This window comes from Cydia amplana, chromosome 16, assembly GCF_948474715.1.
Source record: "Cydia amplana chromosome 16, ilCydAmpl1.1, whole genome shotgun sequence".
Lineage (NCBI taxonomy): Eukaryota > Metazoa > Arthropoda > Insecta > Lepidoptera > Tortricidae > Cydia > Cydia amplana.
Window position 1 is genome coordinate 3195220 of NC_086084.1, and position 27714 is coordinate 3222933.

General features: G+C 47.4%; 1 protein-coding gene across 1 annotated transcript; it reads right to left on the minus strand.

The window, feature by feature from the left end:
* LOC134655433 (MAU2 chromatid cohesion factor homolog) lies at window positions 1-26522 on the minus strand. The gene is made up of 13 exons (XM_063510902.1): window positions 26223-26522; window positions 25869-26048; window positions 24988-25110; window positions 23335-23463; window positions 22760-22868; window positions 21983-22147; window positions 20366-20545; window positions 12749-12858; window positions 12261-12362; window positions 3498-3601; window positions 2830-3032; window positions 1643-1835; window positions 1-52 (listed from the first exon to the last, which is right to left on the minus strand). Exons 1-12 carry the CDS (start codon window positions 26445-26447, stop codon window positions 1648-1650), a joined length of 1818 nt encoding a protein of 605 aa, XP_063366972.1. The 5' UTR covers window positions 26448-26522; the 3' UTR covers window positions 1-52; window positions 1643-1647.
* Between the last annotated feature and the right edge of the window lie 1192 nt (window positions 26523-27714).

A 27714-nucleotide genomic window follows, 5' to 3' on the forward strand; every position in this document is an offset into this window, starting at 1 on the left:
AACCAGGTTGTGGTCCGGCTTACCCAACAGGTATGCTGCCCCGTCACTTTACCTGTTGACAACAATAAAAAGTTTATGAAGCTTTATTGGCATAGCTGTAAAACGCTTCACACACCTTACTTAATCCTCTAGTGCATGTCATAAAAAACTATTTGTTTAAATTTGAACTTGAACAGATGTCAATAGAGTTGAATGTTATAACTGCCATGCCATAAGGGTTAATTCAGTACCTAACTGATGACAGGGATGCCGCCATACGTTAGACATACTACGTATAACTGCATCCCTGTCTTCATATTCAATCTAATGGCCGCAGTCCGGCTCGTACTACTGAGTTTGCTGGGGCTTATACACGAAATATCAATTGATATTTACCAATCATGACGTAGAAAAACAGCACGAGCGCGGGTTACCGGAGCTGCGTCAGGCCTATGGAACTCTCCGCGCGACCTCAGATTGATACCTACGCGCCGCGCACCGCAGACGGTGCAAGAAGCCAGAGGCTGTCACACGCGCTGCCGCTTAAATTTTACAACAAAGAAGACTTCGCCTCGTAAACCATCGAGTTATTTATATCGAATTTATGTATGAAACCACCGACCGACAATAACCGACGGTATTCGGTTGCGTTGTCTCCCAGTACTAGGTAAAGTTAGGGTTAGTTGCAGACAAATTTGGAAGGAATACTTTGATGAGCGCTCGCTTACTAAAGGAATTTGGTACAGAACAATTCAATGTCAGCCCCCTCAGGTCCCATGGTTTGACAAAAAATTAAGTAGGAAACAGGTAGTATCACTCCTTAGGCTTCGTTCCGATGGTTATTCGTCGACCGCCATTTTGGTAACATCGCCTCGTGATTAATTTCTTTGTTTTTGCTTATTAATATTGTTTAAAGTGTAATATTGATAGCGTATTATGCAGTAAACTAATGTGGAAGTGTGCAGATAATGAAAAAATAATCATGAAACGTATAACCACCATTCTGGCGTCAACGCCGGGTAGCCCACGCGGGTTCTTGTAAAGTCTAGCTATCGCCTTACAAGAACTGAGAACCCAACTACCGAACAACGTCGTGCTCTAGAGCATTTATTTTGGTATTTCTACCTCTAACCGTGGCTGGCTAGAGCCCTAGAGGCCATAATTTTATACTTTTATACCGTACACTGGCTGAATTTTATTACAAATAATATTAATTCGATCCCACGTGGGATCCACTTTGACGTTGGCGAAATCATCGACAGTATCGATGGAGCCATATTACCCAAAGATTGATTGATTGGCTTCGTTCCGGGCACATTCCATCAAACAAATTCAAGCACCTGATGAAACTTGCTGCAACACCAAACTGATCTGAGTGTGATAAAATAGAAGACGTCCATCATGTGTTGATGGAATGTGTCCGCAGCGAGGCGCTGAGGAGTGACATGACATTTATCAAAACTACCAACTTAGGGAGTTGCAACGTCGTCCTGGCATCGCCTCTATCGGACGAGGCCAGGATGATGTGCAACCTATACTTAAAAATAATGTAGTGGTGTAAGTAATGCTACGCTTCTACATTATTACTTGATCTCATCATCGCGTGGCCTGGAAGTGGTCCTTCAGCAGCGACTGCGAGAAGTTGCAGTGTGTAGTCCCTTACCTGGCCTACGTGGGGTTGGAGTTGTTGGGCGGCGGCGGCAGCGCGGGCGGCGGGCCCTGCGTCCAGTGCACGAGCGCGTGCTGCGGGAGCTGCGTGGCCTGGAAGTGGTCCTTCAGCAGCGACTGCGAGAAGTTGCAGTGCATCTGGTACGCCTCGTTCTCGCGCTCCGTGTCGCCCGCGAGCCGGTATAGATCTGAAACGATAGCACAGAATAAGTAATAGTATTATCATAAAGAACGGACACGCACCGCCCCGCCCCGATTCGGATTACCTCGCCCCGCGACAGGCCGCGACATGAATGTTGTGCGTAAGTCGCTCTACTGAGATTCCGTCAGGATTCCGTCAGAAACTTAATGACGCGTGTACAGACGTGCCACGCACATATATAAATGTATGCATTTTTGATGTATGGCGTGTCCGCCCTGTGACGATAGGGATATATTAGGGCTCATTTAGACGGTGCGAGAACTTGCATGCGAGTTTCATTACATTGCGTCATTTGATCGGTCGGCTGAATTGGTCCGCAATGTAACTTACACACACTTAGATCTATACATGGCGACCTTGACAGTAAAAAACGACGAATCAATAGTGAACTCACAACAAAAACCATAATGCAACACATACGCCAACCTCATTGGTGCAAAAGAGCGAACACACTTCATTAATTCGTCTATATTTGCGTCTCAGTCGCCCAAATATACTATAGCAAAAGAAAGGTAATTGATTTTCGAATTTAGATTTACGCGCCAATACGCGGTTATGTTGCCAAACGAGGCCCATGATCTTAACCCTTTACCAGGCTAACGGATATATATTTCCCTTCCCACATACGGCACTTCAAACATGTATTCTATTTTCGATGAGTAAGACTGACATTCGTTTGTCATTTTTGAAATGTCAGCTTGGTAAGGGGTTAAGTGAGCCGTAGCAAAAAGCCAAGACAACAGTAGTAAGACAATGATACCCTTGAGTATGGCGGAGGCCCAGAGCTGCGCGTGCACGTCGGGGATCTTGCTGGCGAGCTGCATGGCCGGTGTGACCATGTTCATGGACTCGCGCGAGTTGTTGATGGAGAGGAAGATGTGCCCGAGCAGCACGACGTCAGCCGGTTCAGGTCCTCCGCGTTCGAAGAGTAACATATTATTGCAGGTGACTGTAGACTGACAGTAGTAAGACAGTGATACCCTTGAGTATGGCGGAGGCCCAGAGCTGCACGTGCACGTCGGGGATCTTGCTGGCGAGCTGCATGGCCGGCGTGACCATGTTCATGGACTCGCGCGAGTTGTTGATGGACAGGAAGATGTGCCCGAGCAGCACGAGCGAGCACGACGTCAGCCGGTTCAGGTCCTCCGCGTTCGCCATCTTGAGGGTCTCCCGGAGGTAACGTCTGCAAAACAAATAGGGTAATTCTTACGGATCAAATACCGACTACCTAACTCAACTGAATGAAATTGGTGGTTAACACATTCAGTGCCGAAAACCTGATTTCATGATTTCGTTCCCAGGCCGAACGACCCGATAGTCGGGATCCTGGTACTACAGCTTTATGACGAAATTTTTGTGGCCTGGCGCGGAGGTCTTGTTTATCTGGGTGGGAATTAATGTATTAAATTACTCACATTTAATGCAGTACATTTTTTTTAAACCAACGGCACGAAGATTTGTTTGTACCAAAGAGAATTTGAAATAGAGGTGGATTGTCAAAGTTTTAAATATTGAAATTAACACTATCTACTCGACAGTAGGCCAAAGGTATGGTGCAATCTTTTCAAGTGATGGCGCCATAACCTTTGGCCTACTGTCGACTAGATGGCGACATAGTAAAATGTAAAATTAAGTAGTAAATACTCACTTGGCCTCATTGTACCGCGCCTGAAAAAAGGCCTGCAGCCCTAGTACGTAGTAGGAGGCGGCTCGAAGCCCGTGAGCGTAGGCCGGCAACGCCTCTGGTCGGACCTATATAAAAACAATTCGTGTTCAAATTATCTGAGATTAAAACCAACAGAGTATTTGACTACTAGTCAAATCAGTTGCTATTTTCGAACTGTCAAAAAGATTTTTTAGAAGACACTAGACGTGATGATGTGACGCTGACGTCACAATCAAATTACCTACTCTTTATAGTTTTATACGCGTTTTGAAATGGAAATTGTGTCTAAAAATAACTGCTGTCTACTTTTCTCTATTGATCTTCTGGTGCTTTATTTCATGCATGGTGAAATAGTTATTTTTTATTTTCGATACAAGTGCGAAAAAGATGAAACTCGAAACGAGTGGCGATAAATTAAAACACGACCGAAGGGAGTGTTTTAATCGACACGAATTGCGAATTACCTATTCGCACGTGTATCGAACAACGTTTTACAGTACATATGGCACTTTAAAGTTTCGACATACGAAAAGTGCTATTGAACAAGGTTGTACCTTAGGTCCTTTTGAAATTAAAGCCGTTCGTACTATAAACAATTATAATATTCTTCCAAAACAAGTCTCACAAACAAAATATAAAATTACACACTTAATATTCTAAAGCAAACAGTCGTTAGCTAGTTTGCGCAGGTGACAGCGCCATCTCTCGGTGCATTTGGAAACCGACCACCACGATATGTGTGTTTAAAGTTGTGACTTGGACATACCGCCCACCAAGGACCGAATGTCCTTTCTGACTGTCCACCATTGCAACATTAGCCACTTTACACTAATAGTATTAAGCAATGTACTCGTATTCACTGTTAGACACAATTAGCAGCTATTACATCTATGACAACTTAGTTTATCTATCTAACAGTATTATTATTGCATTGCACACTTATTCACTTACTGGTAATACACAAATTTTAGAAGTGGGGCGTTTTATCACGGAGTTCTTACATTTCAAAGATACCACTCTCGTTAATCCATCTGAGCCAGGATATTTAGTGAGGATTTTACCAAAAAGCCACTTACTAGGAGGTAAATCGTCTTCCTTCACCAAAACTATGTTCCCGATTTCCGGTTCAGGGGTCTTGAAGGCCCACTTGTAACGATGCATGAGATGGGTTAGATATTCATTTGACCATCGTCTCCAGAAATTCTGTAACATTTCTTGAGTGATCTGCCATCTTTTTAAAGTACTTAAATTACAGTTTTCATAATTGGCCTCAGGGATCGTCATGAGCGGTTCCCCTATTAAGAAGTGACCTGGGGTTAAAGGAGCGGCCTCTGTTGGATCATTGCTCAACATGGACAAGGGACGCGAGTTCAGACACGCCTCTATTTGGCTAAGCAGAGTGCTCATCTCTTCATATGTCAGAGTAGCTTCGCCAATTACGCGTTTGACGTGATATTTGACCGATTTTATGCCTGCCTCCCATAGCCCGCCAAAATTGGGTGCGCGGGGAGGGATAAAATGCCAATTAGTGCCACGGACAGCTAGACTGTCTGCCACTTCTTTGGTCATTGTCGACTTCTCCGCATCGAACAATTCTTTGAGCTCCTTTGAAGCGCCTATAAAATTAGTTCCGTTGTCACTGTACAGGTTGGCACAGTGACCGCGTCTAGCGACGAAGCGTTTAAACGCTTCTAAAAACCCTCTGGAGGTAAGATCGCTTACCACTTCAATATGTACGGCTTTTGTAACCATGCATACGAATAAACTTACATAACCTTTGAAAGCCTTATGACCTCTGCCTTTAGAGGTTCTGAGCATAATGGGCCCCGCATAGTCTACACCACTATTTAAAAACGCTCTGGCGGGTGTAACTCTAACGGCCGGCAGAGTGCCCATAAGTTGATTCTGCAGTTTAGCCTTGTGCCGCACACAAACCACACATTTGCGCACACGACATTTCACCAGATTTTTGACTCCAATTATCCAGTATGCTGATCGGATAAAGTTTAGCATCAATTTTGCATCACCGTGTAACGTTTTCCTGTGAGCGTCGTCCACTATCAAATCAGAAAGGTGTGATCTGTGTGGCAAGATTATCGGTTCTTTGAAGCCTTGAGGTTCTTGTGAGTTAGTGATTCGTCCATTCACTCTAAGTAATCCCTGCTCATCAATGAAAGGGTTTAAGCTGAGTAGCTTGGACGATTTGGATGTGACCTGTCCGTATGTATGTATTTCTTTTATTTCGGCTTGGAATTCAGTAACTTGACTTAATTTAATACAAGTCACTAACGCTTCATCGAGTTCCCATTTGTTTAAATGCTTAAGCTCTTGACCTTTATTGATAATTTCTTTTTTCGTAACGAACCTTCTGCAAAATGCTATCACTCTAATCAGCCTTTGCAGTGAAGAATATTTGTCCAATATCGGCACTTCTATCTCACTCGTAGCCATGTGAACTCTTAAAGATTGCTCTTGATTGGTCTCATTGTTCTTTAACCTGTTGTATGCGATGTCTTTGTTCCACAGAAACTTAGGACCGAATTTCCATAGCCCTAACTCTGCAAGCTCCGACGGCTGCACTCCTCGCGAAGCACAGTCAGCTGGATTGTCCTTCGTGGAGACATGAAACCACTGCGAGGATTCCAATTTGGAATGGATTTCCGAAATTCGGTTCGCCACAAACGTTTTCCAATTACTTGGATGTTTATTTAGCCATGCTAATACCACTGAGGAATCAGTCCAAGCCTTTATATCGTTCCTGGGAATATTTAAAACCCCAGCTACCTCAACCAACAGTTTAGTCAGCAGGGCAGCACCACAAAGTTCCAAGCGTGGAATGCTGACTTGCCGAACGGGTGACACTCTGGTTTTAGCGCTAACTAGAACGACATGGACATCTGAATTTGCGTTTATAACGCGCATATAAACAACCGCAGAATAGGCAACATTGGATGCATCCGAGAAGCCATGTAATTCAGTGACGACGTCATCTGCCCTTGTGAACATCCACCGTGGAATACTGAAGTTGGTAAGTTGAGCCAGTTCATTGCGGTAAGTATACCAATCTTCTAAGATGCTTGATGGTGGTTCCTCATCCCATCCTGTCCCTGCTATCCACAATCGCTGTATGAATATCTTAGCTTTTATTACGCACGGAGCTATCCACCCCAGGGGGTCGAATAACCGCGAAACGTCGGATATAATCTTTCTTTTTGTTACAGGTGCAGACAACGGAGGCAGCTTCACCGAGTACTGAAATTCATCGCGACTTCTATTCCAGGTGAGTCCTAATATTTTTACTATATTGTCCTGTTTAAATTCTAAAGCTTTGTCCTGTTTATTATGTTCTCCATTTCCTGAGTCATCGATTATCTGTAGTAATTCATCTTTGTTACTTGACCACTTTTGTAGAATGAATCCACCCTTTTTTAATAGTGCCTTCATCTCCTGATATAATCTTGTACCCTCCTCTATGGTCTGGCATCCCGTCATAAGATCATCCATATAAAAATCCCTTGCGACTTTCTCTGATGCCATTGGGTACTCTTCTTTATGATCTGTGGCGACTTGATTTAAACTTCTGACTGCTAAATAAGGCGCTGAAGCCGTGCCGAAGGTGACAGTGAGTAGTTTGTAGTCTCGTATGTCGTTTTCCGGCGAACTTCTCCACACTATGCGTTGAAAATCGCAATCTTCTTCTGCCACTCTCACCATTCGGTACATCTTAACGATGTCCGCTATTAAACATACTGGATGTTTCCTCCAACTCATGATCAAATGACGCAGGTCTGGCTGCAACGTTGGTCCAACCATCAAGTTATCATTCAATGACACGCCGTCTTCATTTTTGCAGGATGCATCGAAGACCACCCTGACCTTTGTGGTTATCTTATCCTCTCTGACGACTGCATGATGTGGCAGGTAAGCTGATCTTTCTTTACTAATCTCTTGATTTGGTACAGGCACCATATGACCTAACTGTAAGTATTCATTTATTACTTCCGTATATCTCTCTTTTAGTACCTTATCTTTTGTGAACTTTCTTTCTAGTGCTTTTAACCTTTTTATTGCTATCTCACGAGAGTTGCCATTGTTGCAGGTCGACTCTTCATCGCGAAATGGCAACTTCACGACGTACCTACCATCTTCATCTCTACGCGTCGTGGCTGAGAATAAGTCTTCACACCTCTGTTCTTCTTTTGTTAACATCTGTGTACTCAATAAAGGCTCATTTTCCAATTCCCAAAATCTTTTTATTATTTCATTGTCCTCCACCTGTGTATGGAAAACGGATATTTGATTGTCTGCTCCTGCAGCGCGCACAGATCCAGACACTATCCAGCCAAAGGCAGTGCACTGAACTACCGGGGACCCGGCTGGTCCTTTCAATACACCTTCCCGTAAAATCTGGCTATAAACTTCTGCACTCAGTAAGAGGTCTATTTTATTGGGTGTGTTAAAGTTTTTATCCGCCAAACACAAGTCCTTTAATTGTATCCAATCCGGAACCGATATTTGCTTCTCGGGAAGTAAAGAGGTAATTTTTGTCAAAACAAAACACTTTACCTCCATCTTAAAGTTCGGATCCGTTAATGACTGGAGTTTTAACGTTACTGTTGCTTTTGACTTCACTGACCTCGGAACATCTCCTAATCCTGAAATTGTAGGGTTGGCATATGTTTTCTGCAATCCCAACCCTTGAACTGTGGCCTCTGTTACAAAAGAGGCCTGTGAACACTGATCCAACAAAGCTCTGAATGGCCGATACTGACCTGTTTTGGACTCAACGTTCACGATTGCCGTGGGTAACAAAACTCGGTTTTCTACCTGACCTTTCGCAAAACAAGTCACTACCGGTGTAGTCTCATCTGAAGCCTGACTGGAGCCTCCGTCTGACGGACCGTTAGTTGCCCTTCCAACCGATTGATCTGAACTACCTGAATTACCCGTTGGAACACCCTTTGGATGAAGTAAGGAATGGTGTTTTTTCTGACATACTCTGCAACTGGTGGCTTTTTGGCAAAATCTAACACCGTGATTACTACCTAAGCAGTTATAACAAATTCGATTATTGGTCACGAACTCGTGCCTCTTTTCATAATCCTGGTTAGCAAATTTCTTACAAAAGCATAATTTGTGATCCTCGCCACAAAATTCACAACTTAATTTTACTACGGTTGTCGCATGCAACACCTTTGTGTGACCTTTATTACTGGGAGCCTTTGAACTGACTGGTGTTGCCTTGTATACATTTTTTGGTTCAATGAATTCCAAAGCTCGATATCTATTGGTTAAAAACGTTTGAAATTCTTTAAACGTCGGCAACGCATCCGACGACACATTAGTTGCAACATTCAGCTCCCACTGCTTTCTGGATTCGGCATCCAATTTAAGTGAAAGTAAATGAATCAAAATTAGGTCCCAAGACGAAACATCTATACCCAAATTTTTTAATGCATTTAAACAATCGGAAGACGTATCCATCAACTCCTTTAAGCAACCTGCTGACTCAGTAGTAATATTCCGTTGACTAAGCAGACGTTTCAAAATGCAGTTCGAAATATATTTTTTATTACTATAGCGTTCCTCCAATTGTTTCCAACATTGAGCGTAATTTGCGTCTGACACGGGTGTGTGCCGAATCAATTGCTCAGCTTCCCCGGTCAAATAACCCTTAAGATATTGCAGCCTTTGTACATTATCTAACTCCGTGTTATTGTGTATCATTGACACAAACAAATCCCGAAAAGTGGGCCACTCTGTATATTTTCCTGAAAATGTGGGAATGCTAATCTTAGGCAATTTGACCAAAGAAGACCTTTTATGTACATTTTCATTTGCACTCATATTTATCTTACTTACATTAGACTGGAATTCAGTTAAAATGCGTTTCAAATCACACTTGTATGACATATACTGCTCTTCTGTTAATTCATATACATCATCGGTTGTATACTTCAAAGACCTTATGAGCGTAGCATCAGCTGTTTGCAGTAGCTCTTTATGACCCTGCCTAAAATCCTGCCACAGCTGTTCCAATGCCTCGAGCTTACTTTCAACATAATATTCAGTTATACGCTCCTTAGGGGACTTTTTAAAATTACTTCTCGCCTTAGTTATACGATTTGACAAATCAATTTGAAAATTTACCAAAGATTCCATGTTGAAACCACAAACTAAACAGATCTATAAAATCTCCAATGTTTCTAAATTATGATTACAATTTAAGTTGCAACAACTATTTCATAAACAAACTAAACCAATTCACACAAGTGCAAACTTGACACTTAGAAAATTTCCGAGGTAAAATTTGTAAAAAATTACAAGTGTTTGAAATTCTGGGACTTAGCCTAAATCCGGCATGGATTCCCCGTGGTTTATGCGTCGTTGGACTAAAAGTAAATATGGCGATGTATAAAAATGTCTAGATATAAAATAAAAATTGGTCCGAGTATTAGAAAGCCAATACTTCAAAATGTTTAAGTCTTATCAAGTCGGAATATAAAATGACTACTTTCAAAGTATACAAATGTCTAAGTCTTATCAAGTCGGAATATTAAAATGACTACTTTCTTTACATAGGTCCAGGATTATAATAATACATATACGGAACAAATTCATCCCCTCGTAACATCTAGTTCTTAAATTAAAACGAATAATATTCAATAAATATGAACAAGCTAATAGATAAGCGATCAACAAACAAGCTGAATTCTAAACAGACAAACTTTTATCTATATATTTGGTCTAATATACAGATGCACATTTTTATACTTCGTCGAAATTATATACGCACGAACTTATGCAAGTAGACATTTTTATACATCGCCATATTTACTTTTAGTCTAGTGCCGCAACATATTTGTATTTGGTCTAATATACAGATGCACATTTTTATACTTCGTCGAAATTATATACGCACGAACTTATGCAAGTAGACATTTTTATACATCGCCATATTTACTTTTAGTCCAACGACGCATAAACCTTCCCCGTACCTTCGTTTTTCCACTAATTATTCTAAGTCCTAAAATTAATGAAGCTAAATATTACAAGTTAATTTTTAGTCTAATTTTGCACAAAGTCCAGAGCTCCTTGGTTATAAGGTTGAAAATGTCTAACTTTCTTGATGAACTTCACTGATTTTAAAGTTTTGAACTTCTTTGAAATAAGGTTGACTTTCGTACCAAATAATATAAATGTACTCACGGTTTGCACTTTTCACTTAAACCAACTTTCCACCTTGAACTGATGTGACGCGCTGCTTGCGCCCTCTCCGCTGTCCTCCTCTCCTGGCAACACACCTCCTAGTGTCTTCAGCTTGGCTCTCACTAGATGGCGCCACCGTCGCGTCGCTGTTGCTGCCAGCCAAATCGATCCCTCCGAACAGCAATCCACTGCTACTATGGGATCGATGCGAAGAGTAGCTCTGCTCACACGCACTGAACTACTAACTCTAAATCCGGCTCGTATGGACCATGAACAAGGTTGTACCTTAGGTCCTTTTGAAATTAAAGCCGTTCGTACTATAAACAATTATAATATTCTTCCAAAACAAGTCTCACAAACAAAATATAAAATTACACACTTAATATTCTAAAGCAAACAGTCGTTAGCTAGTTTGCGCAGGTGACAGCGCCATCTCTCGGTGCATTTGGAAACCGACCACCACGATATGTGTGTTTAAAGTTGTGACTTGGACAGCTATTTTACGCCCCATATGTACTGTAAAATAATTTATGTAAAAGAATATTAAGCTCGTAAAGCAACAGGAACTGATATGATATTTATTCAAATGTCTCAAATTTGAAATGGTATTGAATTGGCTTGCTGTTATCGGTATAAGAAGGAGACAAAATCTAACAAAAACATTATAAGTTTGATGAATAAGGGGGTAAGGTCACAGTGTAAAAAGTAACAGTGGACCGACGCCTTTGATGTTTGCGTAAATGCCGACACCGCACAAGAACACAGTAGGGTTGTCACAGACTTTTACACAACTGCCCAAGACTTACACTTACAGTAAGTAGTACCGAGCTACTATCAATGGCGATGTATGCAGCTCGGGTGCACGCGACCCACCCCTCGCACCCCGCCGATTGCCCTGTCAAGACGGCTTCGTCGAATGACTGTATTGTTTTATAGACTGTGGTCCTACCACAGGTGGGTGGGTGTGGTGGTGTGGTGTGGTGGGTGTGTGTGTGGTGTGGTGGTGGTGTGGTGGTGTGGTGTGGAATATCACGTTCCGCTGCAGGACACCATCGCAAGCGCGGACTTCTGGCCGAAGGGTGTTGTGTTTCGGCGTTTCCGGGGCAACCTGCCGAACCCTACACCAAGTCAGACGACGCAACGGAGCCACGATGTTATGTCGTCGCCCAAATCTAACATTTAATTTGTTTTTCTTGTATTCTTGTTTTGTAGTTTCACAGTGCATTGGTTTTACTGTAATGCACACAGCATTAGTTGCAGCGTAAAGCACTTATTTGAGTAATAAATAAATGTTTAGACAGACAATGTACAGTCGACGTCAAAGATATGTTTACATTTTTCGCCTTATTACAGAGGCATAAGGTGCAGAAGTGTAAACATATCTTTGACGTCGACGCAATAGTTCAAAATAATCTTGACGCGACTTTATTGTTAAGAGAATAAGAGCGCGTCAAGGTAAATTATGAACGCCTCGCCCGCTTAGCAACTTCTGCTGCTGACTGTACAAGCTGAAAAATTATAAAAAGATGACGATACCTGTTCCATTAGCTGTGCTAAGTCGTTGTCCCGCCTCCCCCGTAAGTATACAATGGCCAGGTTAAGTTTCGCGAACATCCATAAATCTCTTTCTTGCGACATCTGAAAGTTAACACCAATATTAGCGATTTAAAAATAACAAGCTAAACTCGACTTTGTGTTCATAGAAATAAGGTTTAAATTAAATTACCAATATATGAGTACATTGAAAAGAATGTTAAGTGCCGTGAAATCTAACCAAAAAGCTTTATTGGGTTGATAGCAGGGGTGGTCTTTAAGAAATATATTGTATTTTCATTAGAATAAGGTACAATTTACAATGACAGTTTACAAAAAACTATCTAGAGCACTATAAACTATAAAGCCGCATTTAGACAGTTCAAGTAACTAAAACACTATCAAACTTGAAGGAATAATGTCCTGTGTGTCTTGTGTATTTACAATTTTCGTAAACCTCATTGCTAAGACATAAGGTCCACAGTACTCACGTGTATCGCGGTGAGGAACTGCGCCTCGGCCGCCTCCATACAATTCATGGACATGGCGTATAGGCCGAGTAGGCAGTGCAGTTGTGGCGTGTGGGCTGCTGCACTGGCCGCTGTATAAGGAAAACACAATATTAGTTAACTAAAAGACACAATAAACATTAGACATCACACTAGATCGTGATTTCACGTCGTTAAGACTCCGACTAAACACTAAATTTGCACCAAATTATCAGTGACAATTCATATGTAGGTATATACTAGTGATGTACCGACTATTGATTTGGCCGACTAGTCGACTAATCGGCCAGATCATTAGTTACGTCACTTACGTTTAAATTCGGTTCAGATGCACTTAGAAAACAATCATTTTACCCCTTTCGTCGCGCTATTCATCATATTATAATGACGCTAAAAATGAAAAATAAATCCTAAGGCTATATTTCATACGACAGCCAGGCAATCGGACATAAGAAGCCACTGTCAATAATTTGTTCAAAAGTTTTCGTAAGCACTCTAAATAGGAATTTGGGTAAAATTGGTGAAAAGCTTATGGTAAATATTTGCTGTTTATTTCTTTTTGCCCTGTTTTCTGTCACTTATAAAGTGCCGACTAATCGGCCATTTTTGCCGACTAGTCGCCGACTACAAATGAGGCCGAATAGTCGGCTTTCCCGACTAGTCGGTACATCCCTAGTATATACCCATACTAATATTATAAATGCGAAAGTGTCTGTCTGTTACCTCTTCACACTTATGGAGATAGGTTGAGTCCCGGGGAAGGACATAGGGTAGTTTTTATCCCAGAAATCACCCTTTAAGGGGGTGAAAAGGGGAGTGGAAGTTTGTATGGGAAATTGATAAAAAGCAGATTGGGTAAAAATAAGCTACCCAAATTACTATCTCCACGCAGACGAAGTTGCGGGCAAAAGCTAGTACCAAATAAGAGTGCTATACTTGATGTAGTGCTTAGCATGAAGACATGGCCGGAATCTAATGGCTCCTCTACACGACGGGCCAGCGCCGGCCACTCCAAGGGACGCAGCCATGCGGTAGAATGAGATAGCAATATCACTTGCTCCCTCTAACGCATAAATGCGTCCCTTGGAGTGGCCGGCGCTGGCCCATCGTGTAGAGGAGCCATTATGCTCATTTAGATGAATGCGAGAACTCGTATGTGACTTTAATCTGGCATTTGATCGATCGATTGAATACGTTGTAATTCAGCAGTCTGCAATATGATTTTTGCAGACTACTGAACCCGCGGGACAGGCTCCATCTGTTGGCTGTAGTTTGGAGATTCCGGCAGCCCTGATTTACATCATCGATGGATCATAAAGCGAGAAGAGTGGGGGTGGGTGGCCTGGGAGGTATGTAACTGGGGGGGGGGGGGGGGGCACTGTGAGTAGGTACCGCGGGCAATGCTTGCGCCTTCAGCTGTAGTTGGTCGTCTTATTGGTGGGCGATACAGAAGGTATGCATCACACCGCGGGCTCCACCATTTTTAGGGTTCCGTAGCCAAATGGCAAAAAACGGAACCCTTATAGATTCGTCATGTCTGTCTGTCTGTCCGTCTGTATGTCACAGCCAGTTTTCTCCGAAACTATAAGAACTATACTGTTGAAACTTGGTAAGTAGATGTATTCTGTGAACCGCATTAAGATTTTCACACAAAAATAGAAAAAAAACAATAAATTTTTGGGGTTCCCCATACTTCGAACTGAAACTCAAAAATTTTTTTTTCATCAAACCCATACGTGTGGGGTATCTATGGATAGGTCTTCAAAAATGATATTGAGGTTTCTAATATCATTTTTTTTCTAAACTGAATAGTTTGCGCGAGACACTTCCAAGGTGGTAAAATGTGTGTCCCCCCTGTAACTTCTAAAATAAGAGAATGATAAAACTAAAAAAAATATATGATGTACATTACCATGTAAACTTCCACCGAAAATTGGTTTGAACGAGATCTAGTAAGTAGTTTTTTTTTATACGTCATAAATCGCCTAAATACGGAACCCTTCATGGGCGAGTCCGAGTCGCACTTGGCCGCTTTTTTTGGTGATAAATTCTTGGTTCCTTCCGCGGGCTTCTATGATTGGTGGGTGTGGGTGTAGAGTGCAGGGATGTTGCGAACATCCGCATCCGCATCCGCAACCGCGGAACTTCCGCATTATTTTCAACATCCGCATCTGCATCCGCATAAAATCGATGCGGAGCTTATGCGGATGCGGATGTCGAACAAGTCGGTACAGGAACGTCTTAGCGGCGGCGTAAGTGCTAGGTAATTTCGTCATTACCTATAACGAAATCGTCTAGATCCAGAAAAGTCGGCGAAGTTATTGTTTATTAAATATAACGCACCTATATTCTTGCTCAAATACTGAGTTTCGTTTTTTTCTATAAAAAAATACTAAAAATTTAATATTTGACGTTTTCTAAGTACCTAATCTTGACATCCGCATCCGCGGATGTGAGTCTTCAAATATCCGCATCCCTGGTAGAGTGGGGGGGGGGGGGGGTGTATGTTACCGGTGGGCGCGACGGTGAGCAGGTGCGCGGCGCGCGCGATCTCGTGCAGCGCGTGCGCCTTGCCGCCGCACACCAGCCGGCACAGCGCCGCGTGCTCCACCAGCGCCATGCGCAGCCGCCACGCCAGCGCCGCGCCGCTGCGCGCGCCCACCAGCGTCACCGACTCCGTGCAGCCGCTCGCTGTAGGTGTAGAGTGGGGGGGGGGATGTTACCGGTGGGCGCGACGGTGAGCAGGTGCGCGGCGCGCGCGATCTCGTGCAGCGCGTGCGCCTTGCCGCCGCACACCAGCCGGCACAGCGCCGCGTGCTCCACCAGCGCCATGCGCAGCCGCCACGCCAGCGCCGCGCCGCTGCGCGCGCCCACCAGCGTCACCGACTCCGTGCAGCCGCTCGCTGTAGGTGTAGAGTGGGGGGGGGGATGTTACCGGTGGGCGCGACGGTGAGCAGGTGCGCGGCGCGCGCGATCTCGTGCAGCGCGTGCGCCTTGCCGCCGCACACCAGCCGGCACAGCGCCGCGTGCTCCACCAGCGCCATGCGCAGCCGCCACGCCAGCGCCGCGCCGCTGCGCGCGCCCACCAGCGTCACCGACTCCGTGCAGCCGCTCGCTGTAGGTGTAGAGTGGGGGGGGGGATGTTACCGGTGGGCGCGACGGTGAGCAGGTGCGCGGCGCGCGCGATCTCGTGCAGCGCGTGCGCCTTGCCGCCGCACACCAGCCGGCACAGCGCCGCGTGCTCCACCAGCGCCATGCGCAGCCGCCACGCCAGCGCCGCGCCGCTGCGCGCGCCCACCAGCGTCACCGACTCCGTGCAGCCGCTCGCTGTAGGTGTAGAGTGGGGGGGGGGATGTTACCGGTGGGCGCGACGGTGAGCAGGTGCGCGGCGCGCGCGATCTCGTGCAGCGCGTGCGCCTTGCCGCCGCACACCAGCCGGCACAGCGCCGCGTGCTCCACCAGCGCCATGCGCAGCCGCCACGCCAGCGCCGCGCCGCTGCGCGCGCCCACCAGCGTCACCGACTCCGTGCAGCCGCTCGCTGTAGGTGTAGAGTGGGGGGGGGGATGTTACCGGTGGGCGCGACGGTGAGCAGGTGCGCGGCGCGCGCGATCTCGTGCAGCGCGTGCGCCTTGCCGCCGCACACCAGCCGGCACAGCGCCGCGTGCTCCACCAGCGCCATGCGCAGCCGCCACGCCAGCGCCGCGCCGCTGCGCGCGCCCACCAGCGTCACCGACTCCGTGCAGCCGCTCGCTGTAGGTGTAGAGTGGGGGGGGGGATGTTACCGGTGGGCGCGACGGTGAGCAGGTGCGCGGCGCGCGCGATCTCGTGCAGCGCGTGCGCCTTGCCGCCGCACACCAGCCGGCACAGCGCCGCGTGCTCCACCAGCGCCATGCGCAGCCGCCACGCCAGCGCCGCGCCGCTGCGCGCGCCCACCAGCGTCACCGACTCCGTGCAGCCGCTCGCTGTAGGTGTAGAGTGGGGGGGGGGATGTTACCGGTGGGCGCGACGGTGAGCAGGTGCGCGGCGCGCGCGATCTCGTGCAGCGCGTGCGCCTTGCCGCCGCACACCAGCCGGCACAGCGCCGCGTGCTCCACCAGCGCCATGCGCAGCCGCCACGCCAGCGCCGCGCCGCTGCGCGCGCCCACCAGCGTCACCGACTCCGTGCAGCCGCTCGCTGTAGGTGTAGAGTGGGGGGGGGGATGTTACCGGTGGGCGCGACGGTGAGCAGGTGCGCGGCGCGCGCGATCTCGTGCAGCGCGTGCGCCTTGCCGCCGCACACCAGCCGGCACAGCGCCGCGTGCTCCACCAGCGCCATGCGCAGCCGCCACGCCAGCGCCGCGCCGCTGCGCGCGCCCACCAGCGTCACCGACTCCGTGCAGCCGCTCGCTGTAGGTGTAGAGTGGGGGGGGGGATGTTACCGGTGGGCGCGACGGTGAGCAGGTGCGCGGCGCGCGCGATCTCGTGCAGCGCGTGCGCCTTGCCGCCGCACACCAGCCGGCACAGCGCCGCGTGCTCCACCAGCGCCATGCGCAGCCGCCACGCCAGCGCCGCGCCGCTGCGCGCGCCCACCAGCGTCACCGACTCCGTGCAGCCGCTCGCTGTAGGTGTAGAGTGGGGGGGGGGATGTTACCGGTGGGCGCGACGGTGAGCAGGTGCGCGGCGCGCGCGATCTCGTGCAGCGCGTGCGCCTTGCCGCCGCACACCAGCCGGCACAGCGCCGCGTGCTCCACCAGCGCCATGCGCAGCCGCCACGCCAGCGCCGCGCCGCTGCGCGCGCCCACCAGCGTCACCGACTCCGTGCAGCCGCTCGCTGTAGGTGTAGAGTGGGGGGGGGGATGTTACCGGTGGGCGCGACGGTGAGCAGGTGCGCGGCGCGCGCGATCTCGTGCAGCGCGTGCGCCTTGCCGCCGCACACCAGCCGGCACAGCGCCGCGTGCTCCACCAGCGCCATGCGCAGCCGCCACGCCAGCGCCGCGCCGCTGCGCGCGCCCACCAGCGTCACCGACTCCGTGCAGCCGCTCGCTGTAGGTGTAGAGTGGGGGGGGGGATGTTACCGGTGGGCGCGACGGTGAGCAGGTGCGCGGCGCGCGCGATCTCGTGCAGCGCGTGCGCCTTGCCGCCGCACACCAGCCGGCACAGCGCCGCGTGCTCCACCAGCGCCATGCGCAGCCGCCACGCCAGCGCCGCGCCGCTGCGCGCGCCCACCAGCGTCACCGACTCCGTGCAGCCGCTCGCTGTAGGTGTAGAGTGGGGGGGGGGATGTTACCGGTGGGCGCGACGGTGAGCAGGTGCGCGGCGCGCGCGATCTCGTGCAGCGCGTGCGCCTTGCCGCCGCACACCAGCCGGCACAGCGCCGCGTGCTCCACCAGCGCCATGCGCAGCCGCCACGCCAGCGCCGCGCCGCTGCGCGCGCCCACCAGCGTCACCGACTCCGTGCAGCCGCTCGCTGTAGGTGTAGAGTGGGGGGGGGGATGTTACCGGTGGGCGCGACGGTGAGCAGGTGCGCGGCGCGCGCGATCTCGTGCAGCGCGTGCGCCTTGCCGCCGCACACCAGCCGGCACAGCGCCGCGTGCTCCACCAGCGCCATGCGCAGCCGCCACGCCAGCGCCGCGCCGCTGCGCGCGCCCACCAGCGTCACCGACTCCGTGCAGCCGCTCGCTGTAGGTGTAGAGTGGGGGGGGGGATGTTACCGGTGGGCGCGACGGTGAGCAGGTGCGCGGCGCGCGCGATCTCGTGCAGCGCGTGCGCCTTGCCGCCGCACACCAGCCGGCACAGCGCCGCGTGCTCCACCAGCGCCATGCGCAGCCGCCACGCCAGCGCCGCGCCGCTGCGCGCGCCCACCAGCGTCACCGACTCCGTGCAGCCGCTCGCTGTAGGTGTAGAGTGGGGGGGGGGATGTTACCGGTGGGCGCGACGGTGAGCAGGTGCGCGGCGCGCGCGATCTCGTGCAGCGCGTGCGCCTTGCCGCCGCACACCAGCCGGCACAGCGCCGCGTGCTCCACCAGCGCCATGCGCAGCCGCCACGCCAGCGCCGCGCCGCTGCGCGCGCCCACCAGCGTCACCGACTCCGTGCAGCCGCTCGCTGTAGGTGTAGAGTGGGGGGGGGGATGTTACCGGTGGGCGCGACGGTGAGCAGGTGCGCGGCGCGCGCGATCTCGTGCAGCGCGTGCGCCTTGCCGCCGCACACCAGCCGGCACAGCGCCGCGTGCTCCACCAGCGCCATGCGCAGCCGCCACGCCAGCGCCGCGCCGCTGCGCGCGCCCACCAGCGTCACCGACTCCGTGCAGCCGCTCGCTGTAGGTGTAGAGTGGGGGGGGGGATGTTACCGGTGGGCGCGACGGTGAGCAGGTGCGCGGCGCGCGCGATCTCGTGCAGCGCGTGCGCCTTGCCGCCGCACACCAGCCGGCACAGCGCCGCGTGCTCCACCAGCGCCATGCGCAGCCGCCACGCCAGCGCCGCGCCGCTGCGCGCGCCCACCAGCGTCACCGACTCCGTGCAGCCGCTCGCTGTAGGTGTAGAGTGGGGGGGGGGATGTTACCGGTGGGCGCGACGGTGAGCAGGTGCGCGGCGCGCGCGATCTCGTGCAGCGCGTGCGCCTTGCCGCCGCACACCAGCCGGCACAGCGCCGCGTGCTCCACCAGCGCCATGCGCAGCCGCCACGCCAGCGCCGCGCCGCTGCGCGCGCCCACCAGCGTCACCGACTCCGTGCAGCCGCTCGCTGTAGGTGTAGAGTGGGGGGGGGGATGTTACCGGTGGGCGCGACGGTGAGCAGGTGCGCGGCGCGCGCGATCTCGTGCAGCGCGTGCGCCTTGCCGCCGCACACCAGCCGGCACAGCGCCGCGTGCTCCACCAGCGCCATGCGCAGCCGCCACGCCAGCGCCGCGCCGCTGCGCGCGCCCACCAGCGTCACCGACTCCGTGCAGCCGCTCGCTGTAGGTGTAGAGTGGGGGGGGGGATGTTACCGGTGGGCGCGACGGTGAGCAGGTGCGCGGCGCGCGCGATCTCGTGCAGCGCGTGCGCCTTGCCGCCGCACACCAGCCGGCACAGCGCCGCGTGCTCCACCAGCGCCATGCGCAGCCGCCACGCCAGCGCCGCGCCGCTGCGCGCGCCCACCAGCGTCACCGACTCCGTGCAGCCGCTCGCTGTAGGTGTAGAGTGGGGGGGGGGATGTTACCGGTGGGCGCGACGGTGAGCAGGTGCGCGGCGCGCGCGATCTCGTGCAGCGCGTGCGCCTTGCCGCCGCACACCAGCCGGCACAGCGCCGCGTGCTCCACCAGCGCCATGCGCAGCCGCCACGCCAGCGCCGCGCCGCTGCGCGCGCCCACCAGCGTCACCGACTCCGTGCAGCCGCTCGCTGTAGGTGTAGAGTGGGGGGGGGGATGTTACCGGTGGGCGCGACGGTGAGCAGGTGCGCGGCGCGCGCGATCTCGTGCAGCGCGTGCGCCTTGCCGCCGCACACCAGCCGGCACAGCGCCGCGTGCTCCACCAGCGCCATGCGCAGCCGCCACGCCAGCGCCGCGCCGCTGCGCGCGCCCACCAGCGTCACCGACTCCGTGCAGCCGCTCGCTGTAGGTGTAGAGTGGGGGGGGGGATGTTACCGGTGGGCGCGACGGTGAGCAGGTGCGCGGCGCGCGCGATCTCGTGCAGCGCGTGCGCCTTGCCGCCGCACACCAGCCGGCACAGCGCCGCGTGCTCCACCAGCGCCATGCGCAGCCGCCACGCCAGCGCCGCGCCGCTGCGCGCGCCCACCAGCGTCACCGACTCCGTGCAGCCGCTCGCTGTAGGCACACACAAAGACATTCTATAAAAAAAACCGGCCGAGTGCGAGTCGGACTCGCGCACGGAGGGTTCCGCACCATCAACGAAAAATAGAGCAAAACAAGCAAAAAAATAATTGTTAACTTTCAAGTTTTCTGGCACTGTTCATTAATACACCGTTTAAGTATGTTTGATTTATATAGATAATTCATAATTCTTATGTATTTTCATATTTTAATGTTCAGGTTTATATAATCCAATTAAGGAAACTGTAAGTCTACAATATTACCAAATGCTATTGTATCCAATGTAGCAATACGAGACTGTTTGTTTCTAAATAAATAAAAAATAAAAAAAAAACAAGCAAAAAAACGGTCACGAATCCAAGTACTGACCCCGCCAGACGTTGCTTAACTTCGGTCAAAAACCGGCCAAGTGCGAGTCGGACTCGCGCACGGAGAGTTCCGCATCAACAAAAAATAGAGCAAAACAAGCAAAAAAACGGTCACCCATCCAAGTACTGACCCCGCCCGACGTTGCTTAACTTCGGTCAAAAATCACGTTTGTTGTATGGGAGCCCCACTTAAATCTTTATTTTATTCTGTTTTTAGTATTTGTTGTTATAGCGGCAACAGAAATACATCATCTGTGAAAATTTCAACTGTCTAGCTATCACGGTTCGTGAGATACAGCCCGGTGACAGACGGATGGACAGCGGAGTCCCGTTTTTACCCTTTGGGTACGGAACCCTAAAAATATATTTAGGTAAATATAAACGCTAAAAGCGTGAGCGGAACGAAGTATACGTCGCGCGTACGTCCCGCCGACGCCCCGCCTTCCCCCGTCCGTCTCTACTCTCTCTCTCTCTCTCTCGCCGCCGCGCCGCGCTCTCGCTCCATTCTTATCACACTCCGCTGCAATGTGACGAAGCTTTCAATGAGACATATATGTATAACTACTGTCGCGTCACCCTGAGTGACTCGCCTGCGTACCGCATACAGCTACCGGCACATTTAGCCAAAGACCAACATAAACAAAGACATACCAGTCAACTTGTCGATCTGTGCCAGTGCCTTCTCCGTGTACTTGTGTGCCTTGTCCATGTATCCAGCCTGCGCTGAGTGCATCACTGTCACTAAATACACCAGCACGTATAACTACTGTCACGACAGCTTGATTAACTCGCTTAGCGCAGTACCGCATACAGCTACCTGCACATTTAGCCAAAGACCAACATAAACAAAGACATACCAGTCAACTTGTCAATCTGTGCCAGTGCCTTCTCCGTGTACTTGTGTGCCTTGTCCATGTATCCAGCCTGCGCTGAGTGCATCACTGTCACTAAATACACCAGCACGTATAACTACTGTCACGACAGCTTGATTAACTCGCTTAGCGCAGTACCGCATACAGCTACCTGCACATTTAGCCAAAGACCAACATAAACAAAGACATACCAGTCAACTTGTCAATCTGTGCCAGTGCCTTCTCCGTGTACTTGTGTGCCTTGTCCATGTATCCAGCCTGCGCTGAGTGCATCACTGTCACTAAGTACACTAGCACATATAGCTGCTGCCGCGACAGCCATACGAATGATTCGCCTGGCGCGGTACCGCATACCGCTAAAACAAAAAGTATATAACTTTTAGCAACAACATAAGTACTATGTTCGTAATCGAATTTACAATTGTGAGACATACTAACATTGAATAATTTTACGGTTTAGACTCACTTGTTTTATGTCACTCGCGCGACATGTTTCGGAGAGCCTAGGTCTCCTTTCTCAAGCACTAACAGTGCGAGCAGCGTTCACGACGGCCGTGTATCGCGTACTCTCCGAAACATGTCGCGCGAGTGATTTAAAACAAGTGAGTCTAAACCGTAAAATTATTCAATACTATGTTCGTTTTGAGATGTTCACGAATTTCAATCAATTAGTTAAACCATAGTTTACAGTTTTATGTAAAAATGTGTGGTCGTGATGTAATACAGACTGACTTCTATACCATAACATAAAAGCCTTTTATTTCTGGTTATCATTACATAAATTATAAAGTATTTGTAACTTAACCTATGATTAAACCTAAATTTCACCAGAACCCTCTTAGGAGGTATAAGCCTCTTCCAGCTTTTTCCATTTTATGCGGTCTTGGGACTCCCATATCCAGTTGGCCCCCGTTACTTTAATTATGACGTCATCCCATTTTAAGCAAAATAAATAACTATGTACTCACTGTCATCATCAGGCCACGCCGGGGCCATGATTGTCTGAATGCTTTGCTGTAGCTGTTTCAAGCAGGGCTTCACACTCTTAACCTGCCCAGCCATTAGGTAGTGGCATACCTAAAAACAAACATTAATCGTTAAAAAAACAAGTGCAGTGATATACACGCATCAGCTTTCAGCTGCTAGTGTATTAGACAATATAAATAATAAATAAATAAATAAATAAATAAACGTGAATGCTAAAATTATTGCACAAAAGATATACAGTCAGACTAGTTAGTTATTAAGCTTAGAATAAATTTAAAAATGGAAAAATTACTGTCTTGGGTGAGACTTGACTTGTCTTGTCTTGGGTGTAGTTAGTTATTGTCGCTTACCATAAGAATGAGATTTGCTTGTATCTTTATACAAATAACCTGTCAAAGCATTGTTATGGCAAGCGACAAAGTGGGATTTTTTGCTTGGAAATGGCAGCATATTTGAATTCAGTACTTGAGGTATCATTCCAAAAAAAATGGTTGAATAGATCACCTCATCTGTTTTTGAAGTCCGATAAAAATAAATTAGACTTTGTTATGCTTACTTGTAATACCAAGAAGAAGACTTTGAGGTACTCCTTCTGGTGTGGACTTCCCGTCCAGGAGTCTACTAGGTGGCCCGCCTGGTTCAGCAGCGGTAAAACTTCTTGGATTTTCTTATCTATTAGCAGCAGCTGGAAAAAACAAATGTGAGAATGACTTTGGAAAACTGGCATTAAAAAAGTTTTATCTAAGGGTGGTATTCCATCTGTCCAATATGTTTGTCCAATCTCATGGCGCCTCACTCTCTCTCTCATGCAAAATGTGAGACAAAACACACATTGGACAAAGAAATTGGACAGGTGGAATACCACCCTAAGATATTAATATTGATAGTGGGGCAGCATCACATCAAACCATATAAGTTTTTTTGGATAATCTCTTTTTTGGAGCCTTATGTCAAAAGTTATGTTTTAAATGCTATAATGCCATATTTATTAAAGAATCATGTGATATATATATGTATGTACAATATGTACATTGTATATATTTTGTTTCTAGATAAGTTCTCTTTTGGTTTTCTAATGCACTGCCTACAATATTTACTGCTTGGCCTTAAGGTTGACTGGTAGAGAATGCCTCATGGCATTAAGTTCGCCTTTTGTACATTAAGTTATTCTTTTGTGCAATAAAGTTTAAATAAATAAATAAACCATTCGTATATACTATATAGGGTTAAAACTAAAGATGCCCCGAATAGTGAATTTGGCCGAATACTGAATACGAATATTCGGCCCCCCTTTCGGCCGAATACCGAATATTCGGCGACCGAATACTCGGCATGATATACGAACATTTTTAGTCACAATTATTATGAAAACTGTTCGTCAACAAAGCACGTGCAATGCTTGAATTAAGACTTCGTATACCAAAGTGAAATCGCATACTTTTTTCACTATGGGACCCCAACTAAACTATAATATTTATTTCGATACAGTTTAGTCAACTATAATATTCAATATGATTCTTCTACTAGTTTTAAGTATTTTTTTTGTTGACTCGTAAAAAAAGTATTGTATACAATAGTGATATAATCAAGCTTTTCAATCTCGTACCTTTACTTAGGCAACTCAGCAAGCTTTGTTGCCTAAACACGGTACTCGACTGAAAAGCTCTCTATTATATCATTAAATATTTTGGAATCAACAAATGCTCTAAAACGTGCCTTCGTATTTGACTACTTTCCAAGAATACATTTTAAATATTAAATATACCTAGTTTTTGATAATTTTTATGTGTAATTTTGCTTTTTCGGTAGGTGCAACAGATATTCGGTATTCGGCTGAATAGTAGGCAACATTCGGCTGAATACCGAATATTCGGCAAAGTGGCCGAATAGGCCGAATACCGAATAGTTGCCGAGTATTCGTGGCATCTCTAGTTAAAACAACCATTCCACGGAAATGATGGAATTTAGTTGAAACAGAGTTGTAAGCTAAAATTTATTAGTATTTGCTTGTCTTAATTGCTTAAAAACAATTTAAATTAGGGGTAAAATCATACTTCCTAATAGTAAAAGGGGTACAATTTAGAAAATGTTTCTGCTGATGTAAACCAAATTTCTTAACAATTAAATAAAAAAAGTTAAAATTTTCTTTATGTAGGTTTTTTCAGTACATTAAATTCTAGTTTCGAAATGAATAACCAGATGGACTTACCATTACCCTACTGAGCAGGAAGAGTACCCTTGTGTACGCTGCATTGGAGATCTGGGCGTAGTCCACTCCCACTCCCAGGAGACTACTGGCCACTTCATACTCTCTTTCCGTTGCGTGGATTTGCTACAATAACAGATTGCTTTCAAGTAAATTGCTACAGACAATTTCTGTTTCCTTTTGTCTTCTTATACTCATGTTTTTAACAATCAAGTTTTAAATAAATAATAAATGAAAAGGGAAACAAACCCTTCAAACCATAGAGCATCTACAATATCTACATAATACTGTTCTTCTCTAATAGATAAGGAAGGTATGAATGCAAAAGTGATTCTATTCATAACAAATTGATGAGACAACATATATCACTGGCCATTCAGCGGGGTAATGCCGCCAGTATTTTTGGCACATTTGATCCGGGACACAATTAGAGTGGGGCGGGGTAATATTTTATTTGTTAAGTTAGTTTTACTCATTCTTAGGTTTATTTTAGTTTATAATTTGTATGTTTAATCAATTTGAGACATGATGAACTGATAGATTCAATCGCATTTAGCGATATTATAGGCTCAAGGCAAGATCAAATTTAAAAGACTTTTCTTTTCGATACTTAAGTAGGATTTAATCTATTTTTTTAAACTCAGTTTTAAATCAATTAGTAGATAGATTGTAAATATGTAGAAATTTTATTCAATGTAACCAATCAATATATATAACATATCAAATCAGACGCTAACAATTATATTTAATTCAAGTATATTCAACAAAATTTTCAACATAGGTGATGCGCAACAACAACTCGAGAAGATCAATATTATGATACAAGTCCATAAATTCACTTGGTATCAAGTAGAATACTATATTTACTTGTTTACAATACTTACTGCCAGTTGGAATATTAGCCTGCAATGCCAGTAAACACTGTGTTGTGATAACTCAATCGCTTTGCGAAGGATAGGTTTGGAGTGAGTTGGTTGGCCCTGCTGCTCAAACAGCTCAGCCAGCACACTCGCCGCCTCAAACTTGACGTCATCGAACCCATTGATAGTCTGAGAGAGGCACCACTGCAACCAAAACACATTAATGACCCACTTATACACCATTGTTTACATCCTATGAGAAACTTGTCACACAAAAAAATATGACGAAATAACATTAAGGTTATACACCACAACGGTACATGATATCATTCACTATGTACACGATTTATCACTGGAATTGTCCCTAAATATACTTACACTCTGCTCTAAATGCGTCCTCGCCAAGTCGATGTTTTTAGTGTGTGTCAAAAGGATATTTCCAAGTTGTAAATGAGTTCGGGCCTCGACCCTTTGAGGCGGTTTAAAATTAAATACAGCTTGTAGGCACTGAATACAACTTTTTATGTCAGGAGGATTTGATGTTCGGAAATGTTCTGCTAAACCAAGTAAAGATATATACCAAGCGTCCTGCGTTGACGCCATTTTGACATTTCTGCTTGGAGGGAACTGTGTTGCTAGACTTCAGCAAAAATAATTTGGAGTAATCTTATGGATGCGTTCAGTTTTATTTGTACTACTTTTTACGCGGTGGACACAAAACTCGAAAGAATTTTTATCGATTTTATATTATTAAATTATTTATATTTACATGCCTGTAAACAATTTTTTTTAATTACAACTATAGTTTGTCAAAGGACTGTGTCATTTCAAACATAGAGAGAATCATACTATCTTTGTCTTACACTAGTACTGGCACCCAAAAGAAAAGGATGAGTATAGTTTTCCTGCTTCTTACTGACTGACAAATTGGTTTGACCAACTAACACTTTTCTTTAGCAGCAAAGAGTAAAGTAATGGTGCGGAACCCTCCGTGCGCGAGTCCGACTCGCACTTGGCCGGGTTTTTTTCATTGTGTATGGGAGAAAAACTTGCTATTTACTTTATTTAGTATTTTATAGATCCGATGTTGTCCGACCCGTTTAGTAGCTCAAGCTTTAGGCTCATTACACGCGGTGCGGCGCGATAGTGTGTTGGGACTTTAAACGTCTTCTAAGCGGTGGGCTCGTAAGCTCGTCGAGCTAATATAATTTAAACATTAACGGCACGGCATAAGGTTTATAACCGAATGACAAGCTGAACGCGAGTGTGTCATGGCTTCGCGCACGAGTGTGGAGCCTTGGAGGGGGCTTTTAAGTGTTATTAATGAAGCCCTGTCCAGACGAGCTGGGCAAATCGACCGATTTGATCAGGAAAATAGTGGGAATAACTATTTCAAACATAGACAGAGAGAGTCATACTATCTTTGTCTAACACTAGTACTAGCACTCAAAAGAAAAGGACGAGTAAAGTTTTTTTTGTTCCTATTTACTGACAAAATGGTTTGACCATCTATAGTTGTGATAGTGTTATACAGATAATATCGACACGATCGAAGTCTATCGATTTATGTCTTTAGGCTAGGTCATATATATATTATACTACTCTTTGGGCTAGGTACCTAGGTACCGCAGGACAGCAAAAGCCCTTAGCGAACTCTACGCCGACCATTGGTGGTGTAAACGAAGCCTAAAACCTCTAAATCAAGCATATCTAAGTACATCCGTAAGCGTAATGGTGTATTTCCATTTGTCCCGCCAGGCACAGGTGCATTCATATGAATCATTCCCATCAGTTCACCACGTACGGCGGTGGTCACATGAGCCGGGAACAAATGGCAATAAGGATTTTAAGAATATAATAAAACAAGATA

Excerpts from the sequence above, each read along its gene's own strand:
- LOC134655433 (XM_063510902.1), bottom strand. The coding sequence starts at position 26,447 with ATGGCGTCAACGCAGGACGCTTGGTATATATCTTTACTTGGTTTAGCA. Across the intron at positions 22,148-22,759 it reads GGCGTGGCCTGATGATGACA|CGGTATGCGGTACCGCGCCA; the intron begins GTGAGTACATAG and ends TTTTTGTTTTAG. Across the intron at positions 20,546-21,982 it reads ACAGATTGACAAGTTGACTG|CGAGCGGCTGCACGGAGTCG; the intron begins GTATGTCTTTGT and ends GTGTGCCTACAG.